The following is a 17462-nucleotide window of genomic DNA, read 5'->3' as shown; positions in this document are numbered from 1 at the left end:
GAGTTGGGTGATCAAATCGAGCGCACCTAGTGTAGAATGAAATGTAGATGCAATGTCTACCTATATATTGGAAAACGTCATATGTAAGTAACTACTCATCTATGTATTTTGTATTTTTTTGTAACCCAGGAAGGGTACTATTGTGGCAGAAGGGAGGAGCGCGTCTTCATTCCATGACTGTCTGCCAACAACTGTGGCTCCGACTAGCTCGAGAGAATTAATCAAAGATATAAAGAGAAGATGATATCACAAAGGACAAATATATCACCCCACCCCGAAGTGTCGGCCTGCTGGGTGAGGTGTCTGGTACTGAGATCCGCCACACTGTAGTTACTTTGGTCCACATTCAATCGTGATAGGGGGCGGTAGTGCACTTTGGTTGGTTGCAATTTGCCAACAGTCAAAACAAGAAGAAGAAATAAAAGAAGAAGAAAATTCGAATAACGCTACGTTTTAGTGCCATGATTGCAGAGTAACCACATTAAAGGAGCGGCACAAGTTGTTGGCTTCATACTGATGAAGTTTCTCAGCGATGAAAGCAAGTGTGAAACGAAAGGTCAGACTACTTTTACAAATCCGGTTACTTTCGCTGCACTTTTTCTTTACTTCTCTATCCTGTGATGGGTCTCAGGTGTATTTTACTTTAGATTTTTGGTTAAATTCATTCTATGGCCAAACGTTCTCTATCATTGCGATTGGGGACGATGTTCCTTCCAATTCGTTTAACTGCGGACTTTTTAACAAGTAATATAAGGAAGATACGCATCGAGACGGTTGGGTGATTTGGGTGATGCCTGCGATACGTCGTCGTGTCTGCCATTTTGGATGTGGCAGATCTGTCCGAACGAACTGAACATCAAAGAGTTACCAAGTGAATGATCCTCATCCAACCCATTCAATATACAGCAATGGGAGGAAATGTGTGAGATTGCCATGTTTTATTTGTGTGTGTGTTTTTATTGTTTTTAATTATCAATAATTGTATATTTATAAATTATTTAAATTATTATTTTACTTTTTCCTTGTTCGTTTTAACGTCTGGCCCCACCAAATACTACCAAGTAACGCACAAAAAAAAAAAGCATGGAATGCATAAAAGCACCATTTTAGGCAGTATGATGCCAAGGATCTAAGTCAGAAATGGTCAACTCCAGTCTACTCCTGTTCTAAGAACTTGCAAAGTGTTTCAAGAAAATCCTTGAAAGGTTTCTCTCAAATTTTAGGTGCTTAGGTTATTTGTATTAATTATTACAAATAATGTATCTTTGTCAAGTTCAATCAGCGACTTGTGGTTTGAAGACATTAATGCAGGCCAATGCTTCAAGTCAGTGCAGTAATTGAAATGTCAGTCTGGTCTGATGAGAAGTGGGATACTTCTCACCTAGCTGGAATAGATGCAAGTTTGCAGTGTACGTGCGATGAAGATGGATGGATGAATGAATTGAACCACTTTGACAGGTAGCAACTTCTGGAAGGATAGCAGGTGGCGGAGCCAAGGTACAACAGGCCAGAAAACGGCAAGTTCATTCATTTTGTTATTGCACGTTCTACACTGTTCTTCCACAGACAGCATGCTCCTAATTCAGAAATGTATTGTCTTTTTTTCTATTTTATGAACAGAGCCACGATTCCAGGACCAGAGGGACCGACATACTCTTTGTATTCCACAGACCCTCATGACCAGGTAAAATAAAAGAGTAAAACAAGGTTGGATTTTTGGTGGTTAGCAATGTTTTTTTTAAGCAACGTTCTTGTTAGTTAAAGACACTTTTAATGGTACTCCCTTGTAACTTTTGAACCAACTTAACTGATGTACAACCATCACACTGATGCTCAATTTTAGATATGAAAGCAGCACAATTTGTGAGTCCACTGGAAGAACGAGTTTTATATTATATTAGTTTTCCAAAAATAGGGCAGAAAAGGTCATCAAAAATATAACTACTACTCAATTTATGGACAGATAACTGAACAGTACAAAAACGTATTTCTATATTGTCTCAGACCTGTAAGAGAGAGGGATTGATTTTGGTAGAATTTTTTTCTTTTTTTAATTCAAATTAGAATTGTTAATATCTTGAAAAGACCCATCCATCCATTGTCAATTATCCACCCAGCATACCACTTTGTAACAAACTAGAGTACTGTCCATAAATTATGATTAATTCTTGTGAAAACATCCCACACCTTTGTTCAGATTGCCAGTTTGCACTCAGGGCTAGATCGCTGTGCTGTTTTGCTCTCTGGCATGCTCCAGGTGGACAAGGAAGGTCAGAGGGATTTCTTGTCTTCCAATTCACAAATGAAGAGCTCGTACTGTAGAAATGATGTGTGCTATGGTGTAACCGTGTCTGTTTTGTTTGATGCTTGTGCCCAGAGCCCTCGAAAAAACCCAGCAAAGCAGTAAACGGTGGGGCTGCCAAACCAAAACCAGCCACGGGACTGGGTAAAAAGAGTGGCAAGAAATTTCCTCCAACGATAGGTAGTTCCCCAAAAAGTGCTCAGTTTTGATTACTCGTATTTTGTTTTGTTAGAGGTGTTTTACATAGATAGACATGTAATGAGTAAAATAAAAAAAACTTAAACTGTAAGAGGGGATTTCATAGTTTTAAAACTGCTAGTAAGAATTGAACTTCTATCCCAAATATGCAAACTGCTTACCATCATTATCTAAGCCTGCTAAAAACACAGACCAATAGATTAGACAGCATTGCCGAACATTGCTTTTCAATTTTGTTAACGATCATCTTCCAATAATTTTTTTTAACTGCTGGTTTTGCACCATCAACCTTTGATAGATTCTCATTCATAGTTTGCATCTGAATCGAAGAGAAAGTCATTTTTCACACATTTGCTTTATTCCACCTTCAGAACACCGTTCTAAACATGTCCCAAGAGCAAAATATCCTCCAGCTTCACAACTGGGAGCGAAGAAGGCACACCCCCCCGCCCGACAGTCCCACTTGCTTCCATCGCCGAAGGAGTCTCATCCACTCCGACGGTCTGTCCCCAACCTGCTCTTGAAGTCCGTCCTCCTGTCTGTGACCCAATCTGAGTCTGCGCCGCACTCCGCCTCTCCTTCAAGCCAACGATCTGACACTCAGACGGCCCGCCAGCCAGTTGGCGTCTACCACAGGGCCTCCTTGAATGGCAAGGATTTTGATTCTGTGCCTGTGAAGGACACAGACATCCAAAGTGAGACACACCAGAGTGTACACAACTATGACAAAAAGTTTGATGCTGGTCAGCCTTATGACACCCATCTGGATGCACGTAGTGAGGAGGAGGACATTGGTCCAGGAAAACTAAGGACTGTTCAGTATCTTCTGGGAGAGCTCAAGACATTGATAGCTGGAAAAGGTAGGTTTTCCTTGTCTTGACTTCTAAGAAAAGGTCTGAAGGAAGACTTTCAAACTAGTAAGGGGCTAGCTGGAGCATGGTGGTCTGCTAAATATTTAGCAGAAAATTGAAAGAAGTTTCTTTTCTTTTTTTTTTTTTTCCCCACTAGTGGACATTAGAATACAGTATTTGCATAGTACCTGGAGGTTTCTGCAATATTCAGTGATGCATTTCTGTCTAGCTATTTTCTTTTGTCTCAACCCAATTATGTCATTTCTTCTATTTGGTTGTGCAGGCAGTATTGCAGAGAAGCTGCTCAATCATCTGGAATTGACAGTGTCCTCACCGCAGTTGAACTCCAAAGGTTCGGACCAAGAGAATTCTGCAGACCTCCAGGCCCTGCACAACCTGAACGCTCAACTTCACAGGTAGGGCACAATGTTAGAAGTGGTTCCGGCCACTATTTCTTACGTTCATGTCGTTATTCCAGACGAGTGGAGTTTCTGAACAAAGAATTAAAGGAGAGAACGAGACAACAAAATGTTGAAAGCCTTTGTCAAGGTAAACGTTTTGCGTTTGTGTCCGTATTGTGTCTGCTCTTTTTAATTTATATGATGACCAATTGAAATAAATCTCTACTAGAGTCCTTTTGCAATACTGTACTGAAGTTGTTCACCTATCGTGGATGGGATCTGGAACCTAAGCCCTACTCTATCCTTGACCTATTTTGATGACTCCTGAGAACGGTTCTAAATTGTGAAAATATGCATGTCTCTTTTAAATTATGAAAGTTAAACGTTTTGTCTTTAGCGGTTTGTGTGCCGGATGATCTTGCCAACACTCAATGCCGACTGCAGGAGCTTCAAGTTGTTCTCGCTGAAGTGCGGAAATCTCTTCTGGACACGAAGAAACAGCTGCGCGACAGTGAGGCAGAGAACGAGCTGATGAAATTAGGTAGGGTCTTGACCTATTTGCTGACCTTCTTCTTTACAGCCACACTATTAGATGAGCAACGTTTTACAGCGCTAAGGCAGATGTGATTATTTGTCGACAACTATGGGACAGTTTTGGGAATCCAGATAACGTTCATAACCCATTTACAATGCACTTGCTGAATCAACTCATGTTTGCACAGGCAACAACAAAACATTGACAGCATGCGGATGTGTGTGTTTGTACTATGTTCAGAGTTGGAGACCTTGAGAACCAAACTTGTCCGCAGTCAGGAGGAAAAGAACGAACTAATCATACTTGCCCAGCAAAGATTGGAACGAATAGAAAACCTCAGGCGGTAGGTCCCTGTTTAATACCCAAGTTGCTATCAAAGCTTAATTTGCCTCCCTCTTTTTTTCCAGGACTATCCGGAGTAGGAACATATCGGAGTTTGACACAGTTGTTGACCTTGCAATGTCTGATGCAGCACTCAAGGAGCAATATGATGACCCAAACGACGCCACCGAACGCATCACTAAATACCTGATGACTCTGGGCCAAACGGAGGCCTCGTACGTCAGTGATAATGTACACATGGCTGCAGAAAGGGAAGAGAAAACGCCAGATGAAGTGAAAATGACTCGGCGAGAAACACCGCCATCTCATCCAAATCATTGTGACCAGACACACAGTGAAGGTTCAGCGGGAGTACAATTATCAGAGCAGCAGACAAAAAGAGAGCGTCAGAAAACGTTTGATTCGTTCCTTTCTGAGGGCAAAGTGGATACTCTGACACCTGACTGCAGTATGAGGTCAGTATCGACCTTTGACACCAGAGATGAGGCGGCGTTTCGAGATGGATTGGCAGCTCTGGATGCCAGCATAGCCAGTCTGCAGAAAACAATCAAACGGGATTTATCGGGATGATTGTACCTCAATGGCGTGATTTACAAGCCTGGTCCAAGTCTTGAGTTCAGTTCTTACTCAGTGTTTGTATGCATGTGAGTATGAATGGTTGTCTCTCTGTGATTGACTCGCAACCGATCCAGATTGTAGCTCGCCTGATTTCAGCGGGGTAAGGGCCCAGGTCCCCACAACCCGGATCAGGATAGGTGGTATAGAAGATGGATGAGTTTTACTATGTTTTTATCCGTTTTAACGACACATAAGATTATTAATAAAAAGGTGTTTGACTCTGTGTCTATGAGAATCTGGTTTTACAATCAGTGAACACTTGATACTCGTACTTTTTTGGAAAATTTTACTAAATGTATTTTTGATTGTCAGAAATGGTGTGGATATTGAGAAGCAAGTTACAAAAAGATATACGGTACATCACAATTCAAAGGTAACTAAAGAATGCACAGCGGATCCCGGTCAAAGTTAGACAAACCAATACCTTTCTTGTCCCAACATTAAATGAGGGAATGAAAAACAGAAATACAGGCATCCCTGCTGCTTGGAGCAAAACCGGTCGCTGGGTTATGAACTTCAAGTAACATCAGGATGCCGCTATTACAGATTACAAAGATAACCCCATATTTGTATGTAAATAGTAGCTAGATTTATAAATGATTAATACTCTGGCTCAATAAAGGTTTAGAAACTGTTATATACAACCCAGAGTCAGATGAAGCACCAAGAGGACATTCCCAAAATGTGTCCCAAAAAAAGTGAGATTTCACAAATTTCATGTGACAATTTGGAGAACCGAGACAGCCTGTGAGAAAATACAAAAATGCCTTTGATTTAGAATCTGTCGTGGGACAGATGCATGACACCTTCCATGTTTTGAAAAGACTTCTGTTTACAGTGGTCTCTGTCAGACAACTCCTCTGCTGTGTCCCCAAAGCCATGATAATGTCCATAAAGTAGGAATTCGCCCCAATCAGCTTTTAGTAGACTCTCTGATTCTGGTCGATGGGGTACGCAGCCGTTGGGACTTCCAGTCAGATGCAGTGAGCCGCACATATCAGGTGAGTTGCGTTGATCGGATAGCCGCGTGGAAACTTCATCACAGTCGGGAATGCTTTTCATCGGTTCATCGTCAACAAGAGAGGGTGGATGGACACTGTCTGCTGGAGAGAGGGGAAAAAAGTGTCAAACCAATTCACAGGAAGTACATAACTTCAAATGGAATTATAGTGATGTCATCACATGCACTGACCTTTGCCATGTGTTACACGTATACCACATCCCTATCGCTACATACTTTGTTGAATTCCAAAAAACGGGAAAGTGCAACCTCACAAACCACTGCGTTAAAGTATCCAATTTCACTTGATCGGTCTGAAAATTACGTATTCATAACAATAATTTGTACTACAGTCGCCCCTCGAGCGCTGGGTAACATTTGATGTGGTCAAGTGACCTGCGTGTACAGGCTAAAAAAAAATAAATAAAAGAGCAGAACCAAATTTTCTGAAATAATGCCCTTCTACAAAACTACTGAGCAATGTTAAAAGTAAAGAGAAATTAGATTTTTTTTGGTGTGAGTTGATAGAAGCAACACAAAAAACACAAATATGCGTTTCAAATAAAAAACGGACAAGGGATGGACCAAAACAAGAACTATATATTTCAAAATTTAAAACAGGTTTTTTTATTTTTTATTTGATGGTTCTGATCCACAACTAAGCGGCAGTCCACTGAATTTATATCGGGACCCCTACTTTGAACAACAGATATTTGAAGTCAAATGGAACAACGGGTCGACAGATTATGCTCATGGACACATTTTCTTTTGCCTTTGTGAAAAATGAAAAATGTTCCTGTGTGCAATCCTAGCTGCATCATACACTACAACCTGCATTTGTGGTCAACTCACCTCCACAGTTGGATTCCATGCTGTCTTCAAGCTCAGAATGCTGTGGTAACACTTCTGCAATGCAACAGACACCATTTGAGTTTACGAGACAAATTCAAGTCCACCTATGCTGCTCTTGCTTGCAAAGGGAGTTGTCGTTACCTCTCCTTGCCTTCTTCATTTGACCATTCTCAAAAGCAGACTGCAGCCTTTTTCTACACAGCAGACCGGGATCACGGACAGGGCCGTTCCCATTCTTCTCCATGTTGCCATGGAGCTCACCGAGTTGCAACAGGTGCTCCTGCAAGTTGTCCATGAAGCGAAGGCAGTCATCAGAGCCGTGAGTGCGCGCGAGGTCAGCTGCGGTTTGGCCACTGGTGTTCCTTAAGCTGCACAGTGAGAAAAGGCAAGTAAATGCAAAGAAAAATCAGTCTTAAATGTGTAGAAAAAAAAAAACTTTACAGTTGAGTTTTATTGACATTAGGTTTTAATTTCGAGCAACCTTCAGGTATAAAGTGGAAGATTTAAGCCTTCAATTGACAGGATAAACAGTTAAACACAAAAAAGGAAAACACTTGCAATCAGCATGGGGAAGAAGCTCACACTGGACTAATTGATCTAAATGGCCCACGGAAGCGAGAATCACGAGACCACGCCTAATAAAGGTACACATCAACACATGGATATACTACAGTCTGTTTCTGTGTGACTTTAAGCTTTAAATCCAGTTCATAACTTCTGTTTTGCTCATTTTTAGACTTTTAAAGTTAGAGAATACTTCACAGTACAAGGTAAACTGTTCCATACTGTATTTGCATGAAGTCCTGTAGAGAACATTTTTATTTACAAGTTAAACCGTTAAACAGATAGATCGAGTTCAACTTGTAGGGTTCCATTGTCTATGCAGACTAGTCTAGTCCTGAGTTCTGCTTCGAGTTACTTACTGTAGTTGAGCACCCGCTATCAGCAGAACTTGGATACACTCCATGGAGGCTGCTCTGGCAGCTTTGTGGATGGGAGCCTCACCTATCAAATCCTGAAAACACAGATGCAAGATAGAAATATGAATCCCCTGCATAAATTGCACGTGAATGAAGAAAAAAAACAATACTTAATACACTGAATAATGAACATGCGAACTTTCTGTTTTTAGCTCCACTTTAAAGGAGATCAAGTCAAAAATCTTGACATGTTCTATGCGCCCCTACTAGTCTAACCTCAATATTCGGATTAATATTGCCTCAGTTGAATATGAATCAAGCAGAAAAATATACGCGTTTCCTATCCAAGAGGGCTGCCATTTTATCGAGTTCTGCAACTTTCTGCTGACTGAAAATGACATCATAGCCCTGAGGGCTCAGGTAATATTAATTTTCATTTGATTTGACTCCCCCTTCAAGCTGCTTTCAAATGGCTTCCCACAATAATTTTTGTTTACATTTACAATAAGATCACCACTCACCTGCCGGTTGACATCTGCCCCAGCCTGCAACAGCCACAAAACACAGCGAGTATGCCCGCCAAGTGCGGCGGTGTGTATTGGGGTCTGGTTGAAGCGAGTGGACACCATGTTCACGTTGCAACCCATCTGCACCAGACGCGTGACACACTCCAACTAGATGAAACCAGGAAATCATTCAAATTAGATGCAGAGAAACATTTTGTTGGCAATGGAGGGGATTTCCTGACATTTTTATTAATATTCCAATATACTGTAAAATTGTAATTTATCAAATTGTGACAAATCTATTTTTTATAGTATTGCATGTTTGTTGTTCAAATCAAAACCATATTTGTCAAACTCATTTTTTTATAGGCCATATTGTAGTTAAAGCTCAGAGATTGTGTAGTCACCATAACCAGGGCATGCACTACAAATGTATGGATGCATCATTTGAAAATCACAAGTCAAGTAAAATAGAATGAATGGCATTGTCCAGGTACTACGTCAACATAAACAGACCGGCGGGCACAGTTCCTGTACAGTTTGGCGCCTTAGCTACTATTGGCTCCGTGGGATTCTTCCACAACCAATCAAAGAGCTCTGAGCATTTTTTTTTCCTCCAAATTTGCAGCTTTACAACTTTATTGCACGTACAAACTTGCTCGCTAGTCGCGCTCGACGCTCACATTAGAAAACCGCTTGACTTTTGTACGTATTCTACCTGTTTACCCTCAAACTACAAACAAGTAATAATAAACGAAGCACATAAAGTCGAGAGTAAATTGGAACGTAATACTTTTTGCTATCGAAAAAGCTGACAAAACACACGAATGTCCTCCTTCTACGGACTCTGAAGGTAATCCGCACCTGTCCACAGTGAGCAGCCCAGTGAATGGGGGTCCAACCGTAGCAGGAGTCCTCGGTTGTTAGATGACTGTGATGCTGGTTCAGTGACAGCAAAGCTCCAACATCTCCATCACGACAAGCGCGGTGGATGGGGAACATGCCCGTGAGTGCTTCATCGGCGCTCGAAAAGTCTCGTTCTATAGACATGAGTAAAGTCTGAAAGGTCTCCGAGGTTTTTCCTGGATTCACGGAGCCGTCTAAACACGTTTCAAATTAATTCAAACACAAAGGAAGTCGAGATAAGCTTTCGACTCTGACGGAAATTGGCAAAACTCGAACTGGATTTTTTATTTTTTTTTACAGACTGGTTTAGTTAATGAGAGTCGGTTGGAAGGAAGACCCGGAAACGAAAAAAGGACGACGTCAATTTATCAGGTGTTTGGGATACAAATCTTTACTTATTCTTTGTGGTAAGGTACAACGATTTTTTTTTAAAGGAGTGGTCATGTATTAATCAGTTATCAAACAATAAAAAATAATTTACTCATGTGCCGCCTTTCCATTGCAGGAATCGTTATATTTGGATTAACGGAAGAATAACGTTGAAAGTAAAACTAGCATAGCATGTCATCATTTGGTGTGCCACCGCCTCTCTTGCCTGATGGCGCTAAGGTTTGTCATGGGTCAGATTAAATATAGTTGTATCAGTCAACTTTGTCAAAGTATAAATGAGAATAGTTTGGATGAGAAGAAAGTTGGTAATTATGTGCATGGCAAACTTGCAAATTCCTAACCCTAGTCCTGTAAGTATACTAAAAGTATTTTCCAGTGAGCTTTCTGTGTTTGACAAATTCTGTACTTTTTTTTTTTTTTTTTGACACCCCCCTTTGTCTATTGTTTACATCTCAGGATGGTTTTGTTCGAGTGCGCAAAAGAGACCTGGAAAGGTTACGCACACAGGTCATGCAGTTAAGGGAGTTCCTGCCCAGAGTAGTGAACAGTGATTTGATTGACATGCTACACAAAACTCGAGTAACAAAAGCAGGTAAGCCATGATGATTCTAGACCATCTATTTTTTAGAATGATCTATCATCTAATTAGTGCATCCCCACAAGGATGAGACGTAAAAATAACTGACAAGAGGCACGCCTTGTGATTGATAGATTTTGCACATGCTGATAGGCTCCTTCCATCCATACCCGAGAAGTGGTGCAAAACAGGGATGAATTATTTCAATGTCTTAACTTTTTGGCACATTTTTATTTGGTGGTGGGCCAAAGGATTTCTCTCATTTCAAATGAGTGACTTGGCTCACTAAAGGTTGGGAAACAGATGTGGCTGTGTTTAATAGGAGTATTTTTATCTTCATAACCCTACTGTTTCCTTGCTTCTTCATTTATTGTGTCAATGTGGAGAAACTGATAAATAAATGAATGTTAATGGGAAATTGTACTTACTATTTTTGAATATGTGTGTGTCTGTGACTAGTGAAAGAGCAACAAGCACAGGAACGGGAGCTTTTACAACAAGAGTGTCTTCATCTTCAGTCCAGACTGGAGGCGCTACAAATTGAATGTCACAAGGAAAGAGAGGTGAGACCTAAAGGAGCGGGCAATTTTTAAACAACAGTTTTAATAACCAAAATAATTTCAGCATCATGAGATCCAATAGAACTCACATGTCAACTATTTTGCTTTTACAAACGTAACAATGTTTGAATGTGTTTAATTTTTTTCAGAAGGGTGTTTATGTAATGATATTTTTATGGTGGTGTAATTTTTTCACAGGTTTGTTTTGACAGTCTCTCAGCATGCACTATTGCAAACTACAACCACAGTAAATAGTCATTCAAGTGGGAAATGAAGACCACTAAATTATAGGCCTGCACAGATGAAAGAGAATTTATTGTATTATTTGTATTATTGTTAAAAAAATGACCTGATATGTATTTGATTCCTAGAACATAATTCATATATTCAACAGCATAAACTTGGTTACAAACATTGTTCTGATTGTTTTTTTTGTTTTTTGAATACACCCAAATTTTAACGCTACAGTTGACCCTTTCAGTATTTTGAATAATCAAATTAATTTTAAAGCTGAAAGTACAGAAAGTGTCATTACATATAGGTCAACTGCTTCTATAATCTGTTTGATAACGGTGTGATTTGCTCTGTGTGTGTTTTGTGTCTATTATACCTTCAGGAAAAATTGATGTTACGCGAGAAGCTCTGGCACAGTGGGACCAAGTTGCAGCAGCAGGCCGACTACTGCTTCAGTCTTGGTTCTGTAGTCTGCAGCCTGTTGTGGAACTGCTCTGCAACTGAAGACACAATTAAACAGTGGCTAGCTGATGTGAGACTTGTCTTTGTGTCGTACTATGATCTTATACATTAAACCCCCGCTATTCACGGAGAATAGGGACAGGTCTTTAACTTTTGTTTGATTTTTCTTGCTAATCGAGCAAGAATGATCAGTGCAACAAAACGTGCTCGTGCGTGTATGTGTCTTTTTTAAGACTGCAAACTTTGGCTTCAATCAAAGAAAAATGCGAAATTTAGTTGTTTGCTCAAGCCTGAAATTGGGTGAAAAAAATCGGCAAGTGCGTGGGAGCTCACTGAACGGTATACCTTTTGTGTAATCGATGTGTGATTGATTCTTGTGGAGTAGGGAAGCCTGCCGGCTTTTCTAGCGGTGGCCACTCAGACTCTGGAGAGCTTCATGAAGACTCTGGATAAGGATGGGACGAGTCAATCCGAGGACTGTAACACCCAAGAGTATCAGTTTATTTTGGCGCTAACTGGAACCATTACCAGTAAGAACCAGTCATACACAAGTCTTATGAAGGGGAAAAAACTCCGTTCATGAAACTTAACATGCTGTATCTGCTCTTCCTGCCAATCAGACATAGCGGCTATAACAAGTGGGCGGGACTTCTTGTCCATCTCAGCACATGATCTGTTGGACACGCTGATGAAACTGTTAGAGCTGATGAAGCCTGATGTATTCCCGAAACTGAAAGTGTACGTATGCACACTAGTATTGTGTAATGTAATGGAAGGGGTGCAAATCAGCCTGAACAGATACTGATAAAATCATTATCAACATTTGCTTTAGGGAAGGGATATTCTGATTCATCAGTTTAATTGATTTTTTGTCGGAAAAAAATATTTGGAGTGACTTTTTGCACTAACAACGAGAGAGGAGCTCATTTACGACACCTTTCCGACCGCTGTAGTGGCCAAATAAAAAGACTTGAATTCCCACGAAAAAATAGATGACAAGGGTGGAATCAATTTCAAATAATGTCTATAATTTTATAACGTTCATGACAATGTCACAATTAAGTGGACACGTTTAGTTCCTTGAGTTCATTTACATCAATACAAACATAAGTATATGTTTTTATAGGGTAGCCTGCTTGATTGTCAGCATTTAACAAAGTGTGTTTGCTTGGTTTTGTGCTGATGTTTTGCCTCAGGTTGATGCTAATGGCTCTTTATAATGCCAGTATCAGTGTCAAGGGACTCGAGTACATGATTGAGAAGCCAGCACTTCTGCCTCTTATTCGGACTATGCTTGAAGGTAATATGATAACAAGATGATGTCAAATGCGCTAGATAAAACCATGCAATTTAAGTTTACAACTTGCAGCGCTATGCATTGTCCGATGTTTGATTCATTTCATCATTGGATGTGGTGCTTCATGTAACATGCAGAGCCACTAGATGGCGCTGTTATCAATGTGAACTGAACGAATGGTTCATGTATCTCGCCAAACATCCCTCCATTTTGCTACTGCTTATCCTCAACTGGACTCTGTCAGCAGACTTTGGCCAATAAGTGGAATGACATTTTATGTACCGTTCATACACACACATTCTCCCCTTTGGCCCTGAGAATTATCCATGTTTTGGGAATGTGAGCCGATGCTGAAGTCAGAAAAGGATGGTCATATGACACAGTGATGTTCCAAAGTTTTGTAATCTCATGGAATTTAAAGGAGTGATAAAAAAATTATGTGAAACCACATATATTTGTCTCTGTAACAGACAAATCCTGGGAAGTGTGCTTTCACTCTCTGCGTCTGCTTCAGTCAGTGCTGTTGGAAAACATAGCGGAGTCTCGCCTGGGTGCCAGTCTGCTTGATTCAAACCTCCAGGCCCGAATTAGCACTTTTACATCCAGTGTTCAGCCTAGCTTGAGACTGTTGGCTCAGCAAACCTCGGCGGACCTCCAGGTACTCATGCAGGTAACATGTTTGTTCCAGAATTGTATCATTGGGTGCAATTTATGGCAGATGATGAGTAATTGTAAAGATGACTGGATTCAAAGCATAGTTTGGTCTGGTCATAGTTATTGACAACCTTACATCATAACATTTGTGTGTTTCCAGGTTAAAGGATGTAAACAGAACAAACGGTGACGTGCCTTTCAGTGTTTTTGTCCTGTTTTCCTGTTTGCTTTTTCCTTGTTTTGGTCTTGTTGGGGAAGAGTCATGGTACTGAGGATTTACCAAAACTGTTACTAAATGAGCCTGTGTGTGTGCGCTCACATATATACGTATATACACATTTACATGTGTGTAAAAAAATGTATTTAAAGAATTGAAACTGACATGTTTGGTTATATTGTGTTATGTTGTAAACATCTATGTATGTCGTGTCAGAGTTGTGTGCAAGAAAATTAAAGAGAAAGTTTGCCTTTTCTTATTTCATTGCAGTGAATTTACGTCAATACTTGAGGGCAATCGATGACACAGGAGTAGCCTTCTGTTCATTTTGCAGCTTTATTATGTTTTTTCTTTGGCATGGACTTCTCAGTATCGAGGTATCCAATGAACAAGGCATAGACTAAAAGACAGGATATATTGGAGACATGAGTAGAAGGGTCAAAGGGTCTGAGCTGGACTGAAAGCAGTCGGGGCGTTAAGAACTTTGTAGAAATCTTTGACAAAATATGTAGGACATTACCTGTGAGCCAAACAATCAACGAGGACCTCAATTTCAGCATCCTCATAGGGACCTTTTTGTTATCTTAGTGATGCTCTGAGAGTGTGCTAAGAATCATCTTGAGAGGAAAGACTGAAGCAGGAAGGACCCATGTGTCCTCTATTGGGGAAAAGAGGAAGAATAAATGGAAGATTTGTGGCTGCCTTCCCATTTGGTCGACGCCCACCACTCCAGCCTTTAGGAAGAGGCGGCGGCGTTGGGCTTGTCATCACGAGTGACAGGAATGTTGCGCTCGCTACGGCCGGATTCGTTCCCTCCGCTGACCTTTGGCCCGGTCAGTGTGAGCAGGCCGTCAGCAGAGAGGGTACAGGTGATGGCGGATTGGTCCACGCTGGATGGGAGGCGGTAGCGGCGATGGAACTCACGGGAGATGTATCCATGGTCATCCTGGAAGACACTCTGGGTTAAGACCAAGCCAATTTGCAGACTACTGGAAGAAAAAAAAAAAAATGGTTGCGACTCACCTGTCTTTCTCCATGCTTGCCTTGGATCTCCACGTAGTCGTCACTGATCTTCACACTCAGCTCATCAGGAGAAAAGTGCTTGACGTCCAGGTAGACCGTGAACTTTTCCCTGTCAGACCTCACCTGAGCAATGTATTAGAGATAGTATAAATGTAAATGCAATCAAGCCTGATAAATGTACACTTCCAATTTGGTTTTTACCTCTGACATTCCAGAGTTGGAAGAATCCAAAAAGTTACGGAACAGTGACTGTCTGTAATAGGGGCTGATAGTGGAGGCAGCGTAGGGGAAGAGGTCGTAATCGAACATGCCCTCGCCAAAGAACTGGTCGAAGAGTCGGGCCGGGTAAATGGAGCCCAGGGCGCGTCTGAACCAGGGGTGCTGGATGGCAATATCCATAATGACTGCGGAGAGGTTCGGGTCTGGTACAGCTCGGCTTGACTCGGGTGATTAAATGTAGCAGCTCAGCTTAGGCTCCGGTAGGTGAAGTGAAGAGAGCGATCAAAGAATGATGTTGAAAACGGCCAGGAGATGAGAGTGACTCGGGTGTTTTCTGCCCAACGGCCGCATCCTCTTTATATACCTAAGAACCAGAAAGAGGGGCTTTAGCCACGATCCCTCTGGAATGGCATTATGTCATGTTGCATTTAGCACACTCAGCAGAATTTGAGTTGAGGATGGGCAGTCTGGGGGTGGGTGGGGATTGGTGGGTTTCAGGGTACGGGGACTGGCGTGACTCAGTACCACCTACATGCCAGACACCAGGGGCTGCCAATAAAAACTGTTCCCCGTGTGGAAGGCATGGCCAATACAATACAGCCAGGAAGCAATGTGCAGCGCTGTATTGTTCCGTACGGGTGCCTGGGCCAAGTGGAGATTTAGAGACATAGTTGGAGAGGGGAAGATGAGGTTACTTTTTTGAAGTACTTCATTTAATATTTTGCGTTGGGTCCTCAACGTGTTCCAAATCCCAAATTTCCCATCGTACAAATTTGCCTTTCCATCACTCCTTTCATCTAATCGGTTGCTTGTTTTGTTTCCTGTATTGCCTTGGTCCATACTTTAGATTTTTTTCTCAAACGCCATTGGTTAGACATTTCTGAAACTCTAATTGAGTCAAACATGTTTTGCCATTATCTATTGTGACTTGAGACCTGACAACTGTAATTTACATTCCATTGGCAGATGTAATTTTCAGTCGACAGAAAGTGGCAAAATGGCTGGCCTCTGAGATGGACAAAAACGGCTGAACTTGGCTTCTTTTGGGGGTGTTTTTCACTTTGACTGTAGAGCATACATTTGAGATATGAATGTTCTGTGGTGGCAGTTTGACAGATAGTGAGCAATTCTTCAAAAAGAGGCTTCAAGCTGTTTGGTCACTCTTGTTTTGAATTTTACTATCAAAGTAAACATCTATAGGGTACACCGGCCTTATTTCAAGGTATCAGGTCGACACAATGGTGGCCGCATTCCGTTTCCGTTCCATTTCGTGGACGTATTTATTTATTTTTTTATCGGTAGCACATACTTAAGCACTTGCACTGCCTTCAATGGGAACGTTGCCACCACATTGCCAACATTGTAAAGCTGTCATCCTGCTTCACGGTAGCTGCAGCGCTTGTGCTTTAATGACAAGATAATAACTTGCTGAAGCCATAGAAAATGACTCACTAGTGTTCCTATGAACATTATTTTGGATTCACCCGTTCACAGAGGGTGAAAACATTTTCACAATTGGTGTGGGGTGTTGTCTAGACCTGTTACAAGACATTCAGGTTTGGTTGCTATGTAATATTCTCAGCAATCAGTCTTGTGCTGTTTTTTTTAATTATTATTTGCTTTATTTACAGTTCTGCACTGAGTACATGACGAAACTTCTCAAAGGGAAATGAGAGTGTGGTTGGGAAGACACTTTGTCAAATCTATGTCTACGTTGCGTCTTAGGGTGAACATGCGGACATTCTGGAATACATTATAGATAATAATAATAATAATAATAATAATAATAATAATAAATGTAATGCATCTGAATTATACAGTGTTTTGTGGACACTCAAAGATGCTTCACATAACATATGACACATTTTTCTAGTTTGAACTGATCCTTGACAGACAAAAAGGTTGTAAAACACTGAGCCGAACGAGTGTATTAAAAACTTTAAAAGTATATATCTTATTGTACATTTGGTACTGATATAAAATATTTGGCAAATATTTGCTGGTTAACTATGAAAATCATGCATTTAACAGCAATTAAAAGTGAGTGAACGCTCCTCAAGGTTGGCACAGCTATGACCTGCTGGTCTTGGTCATTCTCAAGCATTTTTTTCTTCTTGTAGTTCCGTGAAAAATAGAAAGAACCCTATTCATATAAAAGTCAACTGTCCCCATAGCCCAAACTTTACCATGCAGGAAAAGATTGAACCTTTTTCATTCGTCTCCTGTGAGTTTGAGTATAAAATGATACGAACAAAAGCAGGCAGGATGACAATAGACCAAGCAAACTGAAGTGAGCTCTTGTTTGACATCAGAGTCAGTTATGCATGCTTACTCGCTTCAAGGAGATATCCAATGGAGCGTCCTAATCTTTCTCAACTGGTATGAATGGACAACTTCC

The 17462-nt window shown here is 40.9% G+C and overlaps 4 protein-coding genes across 13 annotated transcripts; 2 read left to right on the top strand and 2 right to left on the bottom strand.

The window, feature by feature from the left end:
* The first annotated feature begins 391 nt into the window (after positions 1 to 391).
* On the top strand, positions 392 to 5828 carry ccdc14 (coiled-coil domain containing 14). The gene is made up of 11 exons (XM_085919485.1): positions 392 to 556; positions 1459 to 1517; positions 1621 to 1684; positions 2198 to 2270; positions 2378 to 2482; positions 2872 to 3360; positions 3635 to 3767; positions 3830 to 3900; positions 4150 to 4293; positions 4528 to 4630; positions 4695 to 5828. Exons 1-11 carry the CDS (start codon positions 533 to 535, stop codon positions 5197 to 5199), a joined length of 1770 nt encoding a protein of 589 aa, XP_085775611.1. The 5' UTR covers positions 392 to 532; the 3' UTR covers positions 5200 to 5828.
* ankrd10a (ankyrin repeat domain 10a) lies at positions 5191 to 9993 on the bottom strand. 2 transcript variants are annotated; one of them, XM_085919560.1, is made up of 6 exons: positions 9390 to 9993; positions 8541 to 8693; positions 8023 to 8114; positions 7241 to 7467; positions 7100 to 7153; positions 5191 to 6347 (listed from the first exon to the last, which is right to left on the bottom strand). In XM_085919560.1, exons 1-6 carry the CDS (start codon positions 9573 to 9575, stop codon positions 6022 to 6024), a joined length of 1038 nt encoding a protein of 345 aa, XP_085775686.1. In that variant the 5' UTR covers positions 9576 to 9993; the 3' UTR covers positions 5191 to 6021. The 2 variants fall into 2 exon arrangements, with proteins under 2 accessions (XP_085775686.1, XP_085775685.1); XM_085919559.1 differs by having other exon boundaries at positions 5192 to 6350; positions 9390 to 9990.
* hsf2bp (heat shock transcription factor 2 binding protein) lies at positions 9167 to 14081 on the top strand. 9 transcript variants are annotated; one of them, XM_085919536.1, is made up of 11 exons: positions 9167 to 9531; positions 9732 to 9803; positions 9937 to 10040; positions 10278 to 10413; positions 10858 to 10961; positions 11575 to 11724; positions 12040 to 12184; positions 12275 to 12392; positions 12851 to 12954; positions 13422 to 13621; positions 13766 to 14081. In XM_085919536.1, the coding sequence occupies exons 3-11, from the start codon at positions 9993 to 9995 to the stop codon at positions 13793 to 13795; spliced, it is 1035 nt and encodes a 344-aa protein (XP_085775662.1). In that variant the 5' UTR covers positions 9167 to 9531; positions 9732 to 9803; positions 9937 to 9992; the 3' UTR covers positions 13796 to 14081. The 9 variants fall into 9 exon arrangements, with proteins under 9 accessions (XP_085775662.1, XP_085775653.1, XP_085775672.1 ...); XM_085919527.1 differs by having other exon boundaries at positions 9732 to 9838; XM_085919546.1 differs by having other exon boundaries at positions 9732 to 9843.
* Positions 14082 to 14558: 477 nt separating this feature from the next.
* cryaa (crystallin, alpha A) lies at positions 14559 to 15244 on the bottom strand. The gene is made up of 3 exons (XM_085917417.1): positions 15047 to 15244; positions 14846 to 14968; positions 14559 to 14768 (listed from the first exon to the last, which is right to left on the bottom strand). Exons 1-3 carry the CDS (start codon positions 15242 to 15244, stop codon positions 14559 to 14561), a joined length of 531 nt encoding a protein of 176 aa, XP_085773543.1.
* Positions 15245 to 17462: the final 2218 nt, after the last annotated feature.

This window comes from Syngnathus leptorhynchus, chromosome 1 (genome assembly GCF_054491065.1).
Source record: "Syngnathus leptorhynchus isolate UIUO chromosome 1, UIUO_Slep, whole genome shotgun sequence".
In the NCBI taxonomy this organism is placed as follows: Eukaryota; Metazoa; Chordata; class Actinopteri; order Syngnathiformes; family Syngnathidae; genus Syngnathus; species Syngnathus leptorhynchus.
Note: the sequence above shows the minus strand (reverse complement) of the source record. Positions and strands in the feature narration are given on the sequence as shown.

Coding starts and splice junctions, on each gene's coding strand:
- ccdc14 (XM_085919485.1), top strand. CDS start 533: ATGAAAGCAAGTGTGAAACGAAAG. Junction 1,685..2,197: donor CCACAGACCCTCATGACCAG/GTAAAATAAAAG, acceptor ACCTTTGTTCAG/ATTGCCAGTTTGCACTCAGG. Junction 4,631..4,694: donor CGAATAGAAAACCTCAGGCG/GTAGGTCCCTGT, acceptor CTTTTTTTCCAG/GACTATCCGGAGTAGGAACA.
- hsf2bp (XM_085919498.1), top strand. Junction 11,725..12,039: donor TTAAACAGTGGCTAGCTGAT/GTGAGACTTGTC, acceptor CTTGTGGAGTAG/GGAAGCCTGCCGGCTTTTCT. Junction 12,185..12,274: donor GCTAACTGGAACCATTACCA/GTAAGAACCAGT, acceptor CCTGCCAATCAG/ACATAGCGGCTATAACAAGT.
- ankrd10a (XM_085919559.1), bottom strand. CDS start 9,575: ATGTCTATAGAACGAGACTTTTCGAGCGCCGATGAAGCACTCACGGGC. Junction 8,115..8,540: donor GGGCAGATGTCAACCGGCAG/GTGAGTGGTGAT, acceptor CTGTGTTTTCAG/GATTTGATAGGTGAGGCTCC. Junction 6,351..7,099: donor CATGGAATCCAACTGTGGAG/GTGAGTTGACCA, acceptor CCCTCTCTCCAG/CAGACAGTGTCCATCCACCC.
- cryaa (XM_085917417.1), bottom strand. CDS start 15,244: ATGGATATTGCCATCCAGCACCCCTGGTTCAGACGCGCCCTGGGCTCC. Junction 14,969..15,046: donor CCAACTCTGGAATGTCAGAG/GTAAAAACCAAA, acceptor TACATTGCTCAG/GTGAGGTCTGACAGGGAAAA. Junction 14,769..14,845: donor GCAAGCATGGAGAAAGACAG/GTGAGTCGCAAC, acceptor AGTGTCTTCCAG/GATGACCATGGATACATCTC.